This window comes from Rhincodon typus, chromosome 1 (genome assembly GCF_021869965.1).
Source record: "Rhincodon typus isolate 14 chromosome 1, sRhiTyp1.1, whole genome shotgun sequence".
Lineage (NCBI taxonomy): Eukaryota > Metazoa > Chordata > Chondrichthyes > Orectolobiformes > Rhincodontidae > Rhincodon > Rhincodon typus.
The window spans coordinates 125,421,689-125,435,896 of record NC_063332.1 but is presented as its reverse complement, the minus strand read 5'-3'; the positions used below and the strand labels follow the sequence as shown (position 1 = coordinate 125,435,896).

The 14,208-nt window shown below is 42.6% G+C and overlaps 1 protein-coding gene across 1 annotated transcript in view; it reads left to right on the top strand.

Annotated features, from left to right (window-relative positions):
- Positions 1 to 14,208, top strand: part of ablim2 (actin binding LIM protein family, member 2) — a 320,054-nt gene that overhangs the window by 230,811 nt on the left and 75,035 nt on the right. Inside the window, exon 13 of the mRNA XM_048604650.1 lies at positions 12,948 to 13,004. Coding sequence (XP_048460607.1) covers positions 12,948 to 13,004 — 57 coding nt within the window. The remainder of the gene's footprint in view (positions 1 to 12,947; positions 13,005 to 14,208) is intronic.

The window sequence follows — 14,208 nt, the reverse complement described above, 5'->3', positions numbered from 1 at the left end:
TGATTGAGTGAGAAATAAACTGAAAAAATAGTGCGAAATTTAGGGAGATGTGAGGTCATCTAATACGACAAACTTGCTTATTTTACACCAACTTTATGCTGAGCTAAAATATTGCTCTGGTTTATAAATTTTAGTGTTACAGTGAGTTTAATATCCTCAGTGTGCATGGTTGAAACTTTTCCCACTTGGATGTTAAAGATATTAGTGAAATTAGTTAGACAGCCATGAGTGAGTTGCTGGAAGAAGGGGATTGGCTAATGTAGTACCATTATTGAAGAAAGGCTGCCAGAAAACTATAGACCAGTGAGCCTTACCTCAGTGATGGGTAAGTTGTTGGAGGGGATTCGAAGGGACACGATTTTTACGTGCATTTGGAAAGGCGAGGATGGATTAGGGATAATCAACATGGCTTTGTGGGTGGGAAATCATATTTCATCAACTGATTGAGTTTTTTGAAGAGGCGACAAAGAATAATGATGAAGGCAGAGCATTAGACGTTGTCCATATGTACTTCAGCAAAGTATTTGACAAGGTTCCGCATGGTAGATTGGTTAGTAAGTTTAGATCACATGGATCCAGGGGGAGTTAGCCAATTGGATACAAAATTGGCTTGAAAGTAGGAAACAGAGGGTTGTGGTAGAGGATTGATTTTTAGACTCAAGGTGTATGGGCAGCGGTGCGCTGCAAGGATGGGTTCAGGGTGCACTGCTTTTTGTCATTTATATAAATGATTCAGATGTGACTATGGGAGGCATTGTTAGTAAGTTTGTAGATGACAGCAAAATAGGTAGTATGGTGGAAAGCGAAGAAAATTACCTCAGAGTGCAATAGGACCTTATCAGATGGGTCAATGGGCCGAGGAGTGGCAGATGGAGTTTAATTTAGATAAATGTGAGGTGTTGCATTTTGGTAAGACAAACCAGGCAGGACTGAGGCAGTTAATGGTAGAGACCTGGGGAATGTTGCCAAACAAAGAGACCTAGGTGTACAGGTGCACAGTTCCTTGAAGTTGGGGTTGCAGGTAGACAGTATGGTAAAGAAGGCATTTGGCATGCTTGCCTTCATCAGTCAGAACATTGAGTATAGGAGTTGGGACATCATGTTGCAGCTATACAGGACATTGGTGAGACCACTTTTAGAATACTGTGTTCAATTCTGGTCTCCCTGTTATACGAAAGCTGTTGTTAAACTTGAGAGGGTGCAGAAAAGGTTTACAAGGATGTTTGAGCTATAGGGAGCGGGTGAATAGGCTGGGGCTATTTTCCCTGGAGCGTGGGAGGCTGAGGGATGACCTTATAGAAGTTTATAAAATTATGAGGGGCATGGAAAGGGTGAATAGCCAAGGTCTTTTCCCCAGGATAAGGGAGTGCCAAACCAGAAGACATAGGTTTAAGGTGAGAGGGGGAAGATTTGAAAAGGACCTGAGGGGTAACTTTTTATGTAGAGAGTGATGCATGTGTGAAATGAGCTGCTGGAGGAAGTGGTGGAGGGTGGTACAATTATGACATGTAAAGGGATCTGGATGGATGTATGAATAAGAAGGGTTTCGAAGGTTATGGGCAAAATGCTGGCAAATGGCACAAGATCAGATTGGGATGACTGGTCAGCGTGGACAAGTTGTACCAAAGGGTCTATTTCTGTATGACTCTAGTCTGGACAGTCTTAATTCATCTTTTTATTGAGCGTAGGACTCTTTTATAGATCCATTTTCTACAAGTGACCTTGTTTTAATAGACCTGTAGTATGTATGAACTTGAGTAAAGTCAAGGATGAGATGAAGTTCTCCTCTAATTCTTCTGGAGTACACTTCTGTATGACCTTGACTGCCAACAAACTAGCTCTGCACAATCCCTTCTAACAGCCCTGCCTCTTACACACTTATATCTGGTGTCTTATTGCATGTAGATTCCCTCTCTTTCTGAGGCTCCTATATTCTGTGCAACAACCAACCTTTGTGGCGAAAATACCACAAGACATGTATGCTGCATGCTTCACAACATTGTGCGTGGAGCAACGTTCAAATACATCAGGATGAGCCGTGCTTACAACTTCTACCCTTGAAGAGAAAGATGAGGAGGAGGAGGACGAAGCCTGTTTTGATCCTTTAGATACCAAGTATGGAGGAGGAGCTTGACAATGGCAGAGCAGCAAAGACGCATGGCTATGTAGCCCTGGCTGTGATTGTGCAAGAGGGGATCATCGCCAAACAAGTTCTTATATAGAATAGATTTTTGTTGTGCCCTCCAATATAACATACTGTCACCTAACGATCCCTGAAGCAAAAACAGAAATTGCTAGAAAAAACTGTCTGGCCGCATCTGTGAAGACAAAACAGACTCAATGTTTCAGGTCCAGAGACCCTTCTTCAGAGTTTCAAGATCCCTGAGCATTGTTTCTAAAATTATCCATGACACTTCACAGCCCCCCACAAGGCAGTGAAGGACCGTCAATGAATTTGATGTCACGATCGTATGGCTGCTTATCTCTCCATCATCAACTTTGATATCTTTAAATCTGAAATGAGATGGTAGTAGTACTGTCGTAACCTGACCACCTCACATGAATGTAATTGAGTATGAATGAGTCACCCACACTGAAAAGTTATTCAAGGGATGAAAACTGACAACAGTGATACTTGGAAATGAATATACTGGTCATGCTGGTTCTACATTTCAAGGTATACAAGATGAATTGGAGCAGTATGTGGATTTTCTCTGGGTGCTCCGGTTTCCTCCCACAGTCCAAAAATGTGGAGCTTAGGTGAATTGGCCATGCTAAATTGCCCATAGTGTCCAGGGATGTGCAGATCAGATGGGTTAGCCATGAGAAGTGGAGAGCTATAGGGATGGTGTGGGTCTGCATGGTGTGCTCTTCAGAGTGTCAGAGTGGACTCGATGGGCCAAAAGGCCTGCTTCCACACTGTAGGGATTCAATGATTCTATGTATGTTTCATTCACGAGTTTTACTGGCTTTTGTAACTATTCTGCATAATCTGATCTTCAAAACTAAGAAATATGCAATATGGAATATGATGACTGATTATATGACCGCAGTGTTGCACTTCCTTAAACATTCAGTAAAATATTATGACCAATGGTGATTTTAGGTTGAGGTTAACATATGCTGCAGTTCTCCCTGCTGTTTTTCTCAGCAATATACAGAAAGCAAGTCACATGACCAATGAGGCCAATATGCTGCGTACAGCAGACAACTGATGCTAACTTGATGATATATGGCCTACCGAACTACAAAGCAGCATCTAATCCAGAGAGCAGCACTGCAGTACAGCCAATCATCCTGCACCCAACACTCATGCTTGCCAGCTACTTGACAATTAGCATCTGGTTTGGAGTCTGCTGATGACAAGCCCTGAAAAGGATATCTAGATGGAAAAATAATTATGCAAGGAACAAAGCAGTGCTTGAAATCTTTGATCTCGAGTGTTGTAGTGCAATAGAGCAGGATTATGCCATGTAACTCAGCAGTCTTTACTGGATGACATACTACCAAGCACCTTCACTTCCTAGTTATTCCTTTGGAACTGTTAACATTACAAACCTATACAGAGGCCCGCAATGAGAGATGCACTGTATTCATGAAGTGCTCAATTGTTATCATTACAAAGTGATAAATGTCACCACGGTGTACCCATTACTACTGTCAGAGAGGTAATGCTTGTGAATTCTTGTGTTACATCAGAGGAGGTGGAGGCATGCTGTTCACTTCTCTTTCTGTTTGGCTTTGAGGAGCACATTGGCCAGCTTCATTATGAAGGTGCCGCTAGGTCACCTACTTTAGACCGTGACCTCTGCATCTCTGCAGTTTCAGCCATGGTCTCTAGCACCTATGGAACAGATGTTGACAGAGGGGCTGGAGAGGTGGAGGAAGATGAGGAGCTCTCAGTACCTTCACCATTCTCAGTAATATCCACATTCCCAGCTGGCCTTCAGCTGGGGTTTATGGCGGTAGCTGCTGGTGAGCAGCAGTCATCCATTCCAATAACTACTGTGCCAACAGCGCCACCATCCTGTGGAGGGCCACAGCTCCTTATTTATTCCATGGATGTCAGCACTCATACTCTGAGCAAACTGATCCAGGATGTTGAGGGAGCATTGTACCCTTTCCCAGCTGGATGCTGCTCTTGCATCCACTCTGAATGTTGCTGAGTATGCTTTTCCATGAGATTGATCAGTTTCTCATGAACAAAGACATCCTATTGAGCTCTCGAGATAATGTCAAGCTCATTGGCAGTGATGGACCTTGAGAAGCTCCATCAGAGGGCAGTATATCTGCTCCTTATCGGACAAATACTGTGCCACAGGAGGTGATTCCCAAGACTCCATGTACTTGCCCAATGGAGAATCATCGTGACTTTTCTCCCTCTTCTGAAGGGACTGTGAGCAGATATCTCTGACTCTGGCACCTTCTTCAGCACTCTGGTACTGCACCCTTTACCTTGTCTCACCAACTCTAAATCCCTCTAAGGTGCTTGGAACTGAGTCGGAGGAGAGTGCATTGGTAAAATGTGACGCTGCCCTCTCGGATGTCCCTTCTTCCCCCTCTTGATTCCCAAGGGGTGGACTGGTCCGGGCAGGTGAGGAGCAGAGTTGGGATCCACATGAGACACAAAAGGACAATTCTAGGCTTTCCCTTTGCAGTTAAAGCATTTTCCAGTGAATGTTCTAACTTTAACTCTGATCACACTACCTTATGAAGTCATCCCAATCTTGTTCTCCCTTCCCTGCCAACATTCCATTGTCCTCCCTTTGCAAGGTGACAACAAGAGCTCCATCATTATCATTATGTGTCAAAGAAATCTGTACAATGCCATTTATTTCCTAATACTGGTGATTAACCATCTCCAACAGGCAGCTGCTTAAGCACGCTGAAAACCCCCACGGCCATCTGATCCACCAAGTGTATGGACCTCAGCAATGCTGACCCACCCTCTTGTCCAGACCATCTCCACAACTTTGCACTTCTGCTGTGCAACAACAACATTAATAGTTTTCGTATATGGTCCGTGGAAATGGTTTGCTCTTCAATGTGGCTGTTCCTATTCACATCTGTTTTGTGTAAATGTGTGAGTTGCTGAAACAACAAGCCTCATCACTGAAGGAGGATTATGTGCAGTGCCTCATACCTTACCTGCATCATGCAGATGTGGGTCTTGCCTTGGACCCCTCCGTCTATGAGCCCAGGTATCTATCTTGCCAGAACACAGCAGGCCTCTGAATCTTTCTCAGCACTGAATCTGTGACCTTTGGAAAAGTGCCCCCCAATGCCAACATGCCTTCGTAGTTGCTGTCAGATTTCACGCTAGCATCCGTATTACCATCATCTGGGATCATAACATCAGAATTTTTTTCCCCTTGATGGAATTGTTGCATCATTTCACACACACGTGAATCATTCAACACACACACACAGATACCCACCTCCCACTGGGTTCCCATCCCACTAATAGCCTTGTTTTTTGGACTATGTCCAGAAAACTTTGGCCATAGTATTTGCCCATTTCAGTTTCAGAAATATTTTAAACTGTAATTGTAGTTTGAAGGCACTGGATTTTGGTTTTGAGTTGCAGTGAATATTAAGGTAATTGTTTAAAGTTCTTTCAGAGCAGCCCTAACTGCAGCCTTGATTCAAAAGTAATGCACTGTCAGAAAAAGCCAGCCGCAAAAAACCATAGTTGGGTTGTGTACAGGCCTCCAAACAGTAGTCAGGAGCTGGGGCGCAAGGTACACCAGGAGATAGAAAAGGTGTGTAAGAAAGGCAAAGTCACAGTGATCATGGGGGATTTCAATATGCAGGTGGACTGGGAAGATCATGTTGGTAGTGGATTGCAAGAAAAGGAGTTTGTGGAATGTCTACGAGATGGCTTTTTGGAGCTGTTCATGTGGAGCCCACAAGGGAACAGGCAATACTGGATTTAGCGTTGTGCAATGAGGCAGACTTGATAAGGGAGCTTAAGGTAAAGGAACCCTTAGGAGGTAGTGATCATAAGATGATAGAATTTACTCTGCAATTTGAGAGGGAGAAGATAGAATCAAAGGTAATGGTATTACAGCTGAATAAAGATGACTACAGAGTTATGAGGGAGGAGCTGGGCAGAATTGACTGGAAGATGAGCCGAGCAGGAAAGACAGTGGAACAGCAATGGTAGGAGTTTCTGAGAGTAATTCAGGAGACGCAACAAAAATTCATCCCGAGGAAAAAGAAGCATTGGTACAGGGAGGATGAGGCAACCATGGCTGACTAAGGAAGTCAGGGATAGCTTAAAAGCAAAAGAGAAAGCATATAATGTGGCGAAGGGCAGTGGGAAACCAGAGGACTGGGAAGCTTACAAAGACCAACAGAGGGCAACAAAAAAAGAAATAAGGAGGGAGAAGATTAAATATGAGGGTAAGCTAACCAGTAATATAAATGAAGACTGTAAGAGTTTCTTTTGGTATATAAAGGGCAAAAGAGAGGCAAAAATGGACATTGGATCACTGGAAAATGACACTGGAGAGATAGTCATTTCCTTGTTCCCCACTACTGAGGAACTGAATAATTACTTCACGTCAGTCTTCACGGTGGAAGACACGAGTAATATCCCAAAAATTCAAGAGAGTCAGGGGCAGAGCTGAATATGGTGGCCATCGCCAAGGAAAAGGTGCTAGTAAAACTGATTGGCCTGAAGGTGGATAAATCACCTGGACCAGATGGACTACACCCCAGGGTTCTAAAGGACATAGCTGAAGAGATAGTGGAAGTGTTGGTGGTGATCTTTCAGAAATCGCAAGAGTCAGGGAGGGTCCTAGAGAGCTGGAAAATCGTTAACGTGACACCCCTGTTTAAAAAGGGAATAAGGCAAAAGACGGAAAATTACAGGCAGATTAGCCTAACCTCAGTCGTGGGTAAGATTTTGGATTCAATTGTAAAGGATGAGATTTCTGAATATTTGGGAGTGTATAGTAAAACAGAGCAAAGTCAGCATAGTTTCCTCAAAGGGAGGTCATGCCTGACAAATCTGCAAGAATTTTTTGAGGAAATAACGAGCAGGGTAGACCAAGGAGAGCCAATGGATGTTATCTACCTGGACTTCAAGAAGGCCTTTGATAAGGTGCCACACAGGAGGCTTCTGAGTAAGATAAGGGCCCACGGTGTTAGAGGCAAGGTGCTAGCATGTATAGAAGATTGGCTGTCTGGCAGAAAGCAGAGTTTGGGAATGAAGGGGCTTTCTCAGGATGGCAGCCAGTGATAAGTGGTGTTCCTCAAGGGTCAGTGCTGGGACCACAACTTTTCACTTTGTACATTAATGATCTAGATGAAGGAACTGTGGGTATTCTGGCAAAGTTTGCAGATGATACAAAGATAAGTGGAGGCACAGGTAGTATTGAGGAGGTGGTGAGGCTGCAGAAGAATTTGGACAGGTTAGGAGAGTGGGCAAAGAAGTGGCAGATGGAGTACAATGTGGGAAAGTGTGAGGTTGGAAGAATAAGTAAGAATTTGGTAAGAAGAATAAAATAATGGACTATTTTCTAAATGGAGAGAAAATTCAGAAGTCTGAAGTACAAAGAGACTTGGGAGTTCTAATTCAGGATTCTTTCAAGGTAAACTTGCAGGTTGTGTCACTAGTCAGGAAGGCAAATGGAATGTTGGCATTTATTTTGAGAGGACTTGAGTATAAAAGCAGGGATGTACTACTGAGGCTTTATAAGGCTGTGGTCAGGCGAAGTTTGGAGTATTATGTGCAGTTTTGGGCCCCATATCTCAGGAAGGATGTACTGGCCCTGGAGCGGGTTCAGACGAGATTCATGAGAATGGTCCCAGGAATGGAAAGCTTAACATATGAGGAACATTTGAGGACTCTGGGACTATACTCATTGGAGTTTAGAAGGCTGAGGGAGGATCTCATTGAAACTCTCAGAATCCTGAATGGCTTGGACAAAGTGGACGTTGGGAAGATGCTTCCATTGGTAGGACAGTCTAGGACCCGAAGGCACAGCCTTAGAGTAAAGGGAAGACCTTTTAGAACGGAGATAAGGAGAAACTTCTTCAGCCAGAGAGTGGTGAACCAATGGAATTCACTGCCACACAAGGCTGTGGAGCCCAGGTCATTGAGTACATTTAAGACTGAGATAGATAGCTTCTTGATTATCAAGGGGATCAAGGGTTATGGGGAGAAAGCAGGAGAATGGGGTTGAGGAACTTATCAGCCATGATTGAATGGCGGAGCAGACTCAATAGGCCGAATGGCCTAATTTCTGTTCCTATGTCTAATGGTCTTATAAACTGGCAAATTAACTGAATCATCACTTATTCTTCGTTGCCAGTGCAAACAGTAGTTAGGACTTGTAGTGACTGGAACCAAGTTGACTTAGTTGACTACAAGGTTCTTGATTGGGGTTGTTAATTTGGGCCAATCAGGAAAGCCTTGGGTGACCAATATAACCAGGAGATTAGAATCTCCTCAGTTGAGGATTGACTCTGTGCTGGCTGGTCACACCAGTGTACTGTGCACTAGTAAATAAAGGGTAAGGGTAAGGGTAAGGGTAAGGGTAAGGGTAAGGGTAAGGGTGACTTGGTGATGGGATCCAGCCTCTGTGCAGTTATTTCAGGGATGGATATTAACTTGGAGTATGGAGGGAGTAGAGGGAATTAGTTTGTGTTATAAAACCTTAAAAGAAGAAATTTCCTAACAATTGTGTATTTAACTATGGAGAGGGATTGTGGAATTTGTTGAGCCAGAGGGATCTCAGTTCACAAAAAGCTTGTATGCAGGTACAGCAACTGATTAGGAAGGCAATGGGATGTTAGGCTTTTACTGCAGGAGGAATGGAATATAAAAGTAGGAAAGTTTTAGTGCAGCGGCACAGGCCTTGTTGAGACCATGTCAGAAATAACATGTACAGTGTTGGACTTCTTTTTTAATAAAAATACTGGAAGCAGTTCAGAGAAGATTCACTTGACTGATTCTTGGAATGAGGGGCTATCTTATGAAGAAAGGTGGAGCAGGTTTTGCCTATACCACTGGAGTTTAGAAGAGTGAGAGTTGATTTTATTATAAAAATAAGATACTGAGAGATAATGCAAGCAAGATATGACTGATGCTGGAGATCTGAAATAATAACAGAACATACCAGAGAAACTCAGCAGGTCTGGTAGTATCCATGGAGAGAGAAACAGAGTAAGTCATTGGGGTTCAGTGACCCTCTTTTGGAACGCCATGCTGGGGACATTTGATGATTTGGATACTGGGAGGATATTCCCTCTTGTAGGGAGACTAGAACTAAGGGACAGGGTTTAAGAATAAGAGGTGGTCCTTTTAAGTCAGAGATCAGGAGAATTTTTTTTCTCATAGACTTGTTAGAATGTGGAGTTCTGTTCCACAAAAGCAAAAGGATTTGATGTTTAGTTTATTCAGGGCAGAGTTAGATAGATTTTTGATAGACCAGAAAGTCATAACCATGGGTTACGGGGAGCAGACAAGAAGTGAAGCTGACCACCCAATTGCTTTTGACCTTCTCAAATGGTGCAGCAGATTTAAAGGACCAAATGGTCTACTCCTGATCTCAAATACTATATTTCTACGTAATGACAGGATCTGATTAGCAATTTGTCTGTTCCTGACTATTGCCAACTAGACTGAAAGGCTGGCTGGTTAACAGTCTGCTGGGATTCTGGCAACAAGCTACAACAGGGAAGATGGGAATGCTGGTGGACATTTGTGGAAGGAGGAAGATTGAAAACTGCATTTGGCAATATTGGGAAAGCCAGCATGTGCATAAGGGTGGCACGGTGGTTCACTGGTTAGCATTGCTGCCTCACAGCGCTGGGGATCTGGGTTTGACTCCAGCCTTGGGCAACTATCTGTGTGAAGTTTGCACATTCTTCCTGTATCTTCATGGGTTTCTACCTGGTACTCTAGTTCCCTCCCACAGTCCAAAGACATGCAGGTTAGGTGGATTAATCATGGTAAATTGCCCCAGAGTGTCCTGGTATGTGCAGATTAGATGAATTAGCCATGGTAAATGCAAGGTTACAGTGATAGGGTGGGGATCTGGGTGGAATGCTCTTCAGAGGGTCAGTGCAGACTTGATGGGCTGAATGGCCTCTTTCTGCATGGTAGGGATTCTATTATTCAAAGACTGTGTGGTGGTGGGATTATCGGAATGTGAAAACTGGAACCATGGAAGTTCAGGAAGACGAGTAGGGATGATAGAAGGAAGATTAGAGAGCTTGGTGGATGAAAAATGTTGGAAGCCAGAACAAGGAAGGATCAAGGAGATTGAAGGAGAGTGTTTTGGTATGGGGTCTATCAGCATTGCAGTGGCCAGGGTGAGGGGAGATCAGAAAAATCAGGGATGCCGTTCGGGGTGGTAGTTGATAATTAGAAGCTTGATGGGTAGGACTTGGGGGAGTAGTGTCGGTCTCAAGGAATGACAAAGCCAGTATATTGGACTCAGCAGGTAAATAGATACTTGCCTTCTGAATCAAAAAGGCCTTGCCTTCTTTTAATTGGAAGGATTCCTGAGGCACAAGAAGTCAGCCAGCCATGGTTAGAATTGTAATTAAATATGTGGCACTCAGTCTCAATATACTATTTAAATTGCTAACCACCTTTATCAAGCTGTTTGGTGTCCCGTCTTCGTCAAAACTGGAAATGTTGCTTGGTGGTAGGTTGGGGGTCAAGATTCAGATTTTTACATCTAACCCAAACCCACTGTTTTGGAGTATTAAATTTCCCACTATTATCTCTTTCTCTTGCGATTTAATGATTGTAAAAATATTTGCCAAACAACAAGAACACAAAGAGAGAAAGTTATTATGTAAGAATTCATGATTATCAGTATGAGATATTTAAATTTCTAGGTTATAGATAATATCCAGGTAAGCCAATTGCAAGATTGCGAAGAGGTCCAATTTTACAAATGGACACATGAACATATATGGCTTGATATTATTGTTCACCCACTGTTGCATGTGAAAGTGGTGGGATCCATAAAATAAAACCAGGTCATCTCACTGCCTACTTCCCCACTCCTGACCTGTCTCCTGTGTATATTTTTGCTGTACAGAGATGTTATTACACAACTGTGGAGCAGGTGGGACCTGAACCCAGGTCTCCACAGCCTTGAGATAGTGACACTACCGCTGTACCACAAGACCCCTCACCTGTCTCCTATATTACAGTGAACAGGCATGGCATCAGCTGGCCTGCTGGGGCCTTTCAATGGCCAATTAAGGATTTCATTTCACCTCCACATTTACAAGAGGCCAGGGAAGACAAGAAGCAAGGTGGTCCCAAGCAGTATTCACTATGTGGGCTACTGTCAGGCAGGATGGACGATATCACCTTTAAGGGGTACCCTGTGTCCATTGGAGGCACCCCTCCCAAGATCATCATTTCCTTTAAGCTCCCTTCCTAGTTTCTCCCAGTTCTCCCTGTCCTTTCACTTGGGCCATCCAAAGTCTTGACTAACCTCTAAGTCTGCTTTCATAAGCCATCTTTCTAGATTAGCTGTGATCCCAGCAGTGTCTGCCACTTGATCCTGGCATTGCCGAGATGTCAGTGTATGCCGTCTTCCCCACATGGAGGTGGAAGCCCACTCAAAAACAATTAAGACTGCTCCCCAGCATAATACCACTGTGGGCTGGCTGAATTTTGAATCACTAACAATCAACTTTTTGACCAAGGGAGATGGTAAAACCCAGCCCATGTATTCTTTCCTTTTCTACTTACTGCACACAAACGTGAACTCTTCCATGTAACAGTACTACTACGTAAGTGAAATGCTGAAAACAGTCTCTGAATTGGTTTATGAAAACTGTTCAACAGATATTCTGTCAGAAAATAAAAGCATAAGAGCATTTCCTTACAGCAGTCATTTTGCATCAAAACAATTTTTCTGCAGCTCTGCCTTCATAAGTATTATATCATGTATTTATGCCATGTATAGTTCCAGTGTACGTTTCATTCACTGTTATCGCTCTGGGTTTAAAAATTTTGATTCCATGCCTGAATCTCTATAATCAGGTTCCTGGTTCTGGCCACTTTAATGAAATGGGACTTACTAAAGTCACAACCTACAATTATTGGGTGTGAACTTGACAAACTGTCTCTTTTCAGCCTACCTGGAGCTTTTGACATGTTTGACTGACACTGCCTCCTGAAATTATCTTTCATGGTGTCCAGCTGGTTAGGACAACCCTCAGCTATATCCATCTGATCTAATCATCTCATTTTCATGCTTAACCACAGCAGCTGAACTTTCAACTGTCGCGGCCATACATTTTGGAATCCTCTCCCTAAACCTCTTAAACCCGCTAACCTACTTTTAAGATGCTGCGTAAACCTTTGACAAATCTTCTGGTGTCCTGCCTTGATTTTTTTCTCATTTGATTCAGTGTGAAATACTGTCTTTTTGTTGATACCATTCCTGTTTAAAACGTAGGTACATTACACATTGCTAGTTACAAGCCAATATTTAAATTCAAGTTGTTGTTGCTTATAAAAAGGCAATCACAACAGTCTATCACTTGGAGACAGTAAGGACTGCAGATGCTTGAAGCCAGAGTCAATAGATGTGAAGCTGGAAAAGCACAGCAGGTCAGACAGCATCCGAGGAGCAGGAAGGTCAACGGCCCAAAACATTGACATTCCTGCTCCTCAGATGCTGTCCGACTTGCTATGCTTTCCCAACTTCACATCTATTGACCCCACAACAGTCTGTCGATCTTTTGGCTGCAATATACATTTGTGGAAATCCTAACTTGGGAGCTGTAATTTAGCATGATGTTGGGTTTACAAACAATAGCCTACAACCCAAGTGGAACATTTGGTTGTGTTGATATGTAGGACAATAAACTTGTACTAACAGCTTTGTTCTGCACATACTTTATTTTAGTAGATGCACTTGCCATGTGCTAAATTGTCTTTTCTTTCTTTCTCCCTTCAGAAACAGATGGGAAAGCAGACAACATTTATAGGAAGCCCCCTGTCTACAGGCAACATGGTACTGTTTGTTAATTTCATGCTTTACTATCACTTTGCATGGTGTTGCAACGTTAGGGTGTCATTTCATGGATTAGCTCCTAAACTGGTTGTATCTACCTGTTACCGAATTTTTGAAGTGCATATATGAAACTTGAAACACCTGTCTTTTCAACTGCTTGCTTGCATTATATTGTTTACATTTCAATGATTACCTTAAATCTTCTAAATATTCAAAAGGCTGCTGAAAGACAAGTAGTTTGTGCAATTCTTAACAAGTTGCATTTTTAGAGACCGTGTTCCACATCGTTTTCATGAAGTAAGGATGGAAATGTTGCAAGCCAAGGTCGGGTAGACTTGTTCCAGAGACTTCTGATTGACGGTAGTGGATGCATCCTTTGCTGTGAATACATCCCTAATGTACCCAATTCTGTTATTCATTAATAAGAATTTGAGAGGGAGAGCTCTTTTTTGCATTGTTGATAGCCAATGCTACAGGCTGAAGCAAGCTAGCACTCAGATGTAGACTCATCATATCAATCTGTTGGGTGCACAACTGCCAACTAGATAGTGTGTCATTCACTACTGGTTGTAAACTTTGCCAGAATGGACAGATGTCCTTTGAAACAAGGGTACATAAGAAGGGATCAAAAGGGCAACAGGTCCATCAATTAAAGAAAACTAGTGAAAAGCATTAACTGTATAAACATGGCAACATTTACAGTATCCTTAGTGTTTCAGATATTTCTCCTTACCTGTGAAAATAGGGTCTAACATAATCAAAGCAGCTTCATAGAGTGATGACTTCATTCTTCAATTTATCTATCCACCAGCATTCATAGGATCAAAGAATCCCTATTATTTTTGTTTCAAGATTCATGGGTGATTTCTTTAAATGCACAGTCCCTTTAATTTTTTTTTGCAACAACATACCTTTGTATTTTAAAGGGGGCAATTTATAAAGCCGTGCAGCATAGAGCAAATGTTACTAGCCATGCACTGAAATTGTACTTATATTAGTGCCTAAATGATATTGCAATATACTGTTACTGTCACATAGTAACTATTTTTATTTCTTCAAAAATGAAAATATATTAGAAATATTAGCAAGTAAGAACTATACATTTATAGCAATATTACTAAACTAATACTGTAATAATAGAGATAACAAGGTGTAGAGCTGGATGAACACAGCAGGCCAAGCAGCATCATCGGAGCAGGAAGGC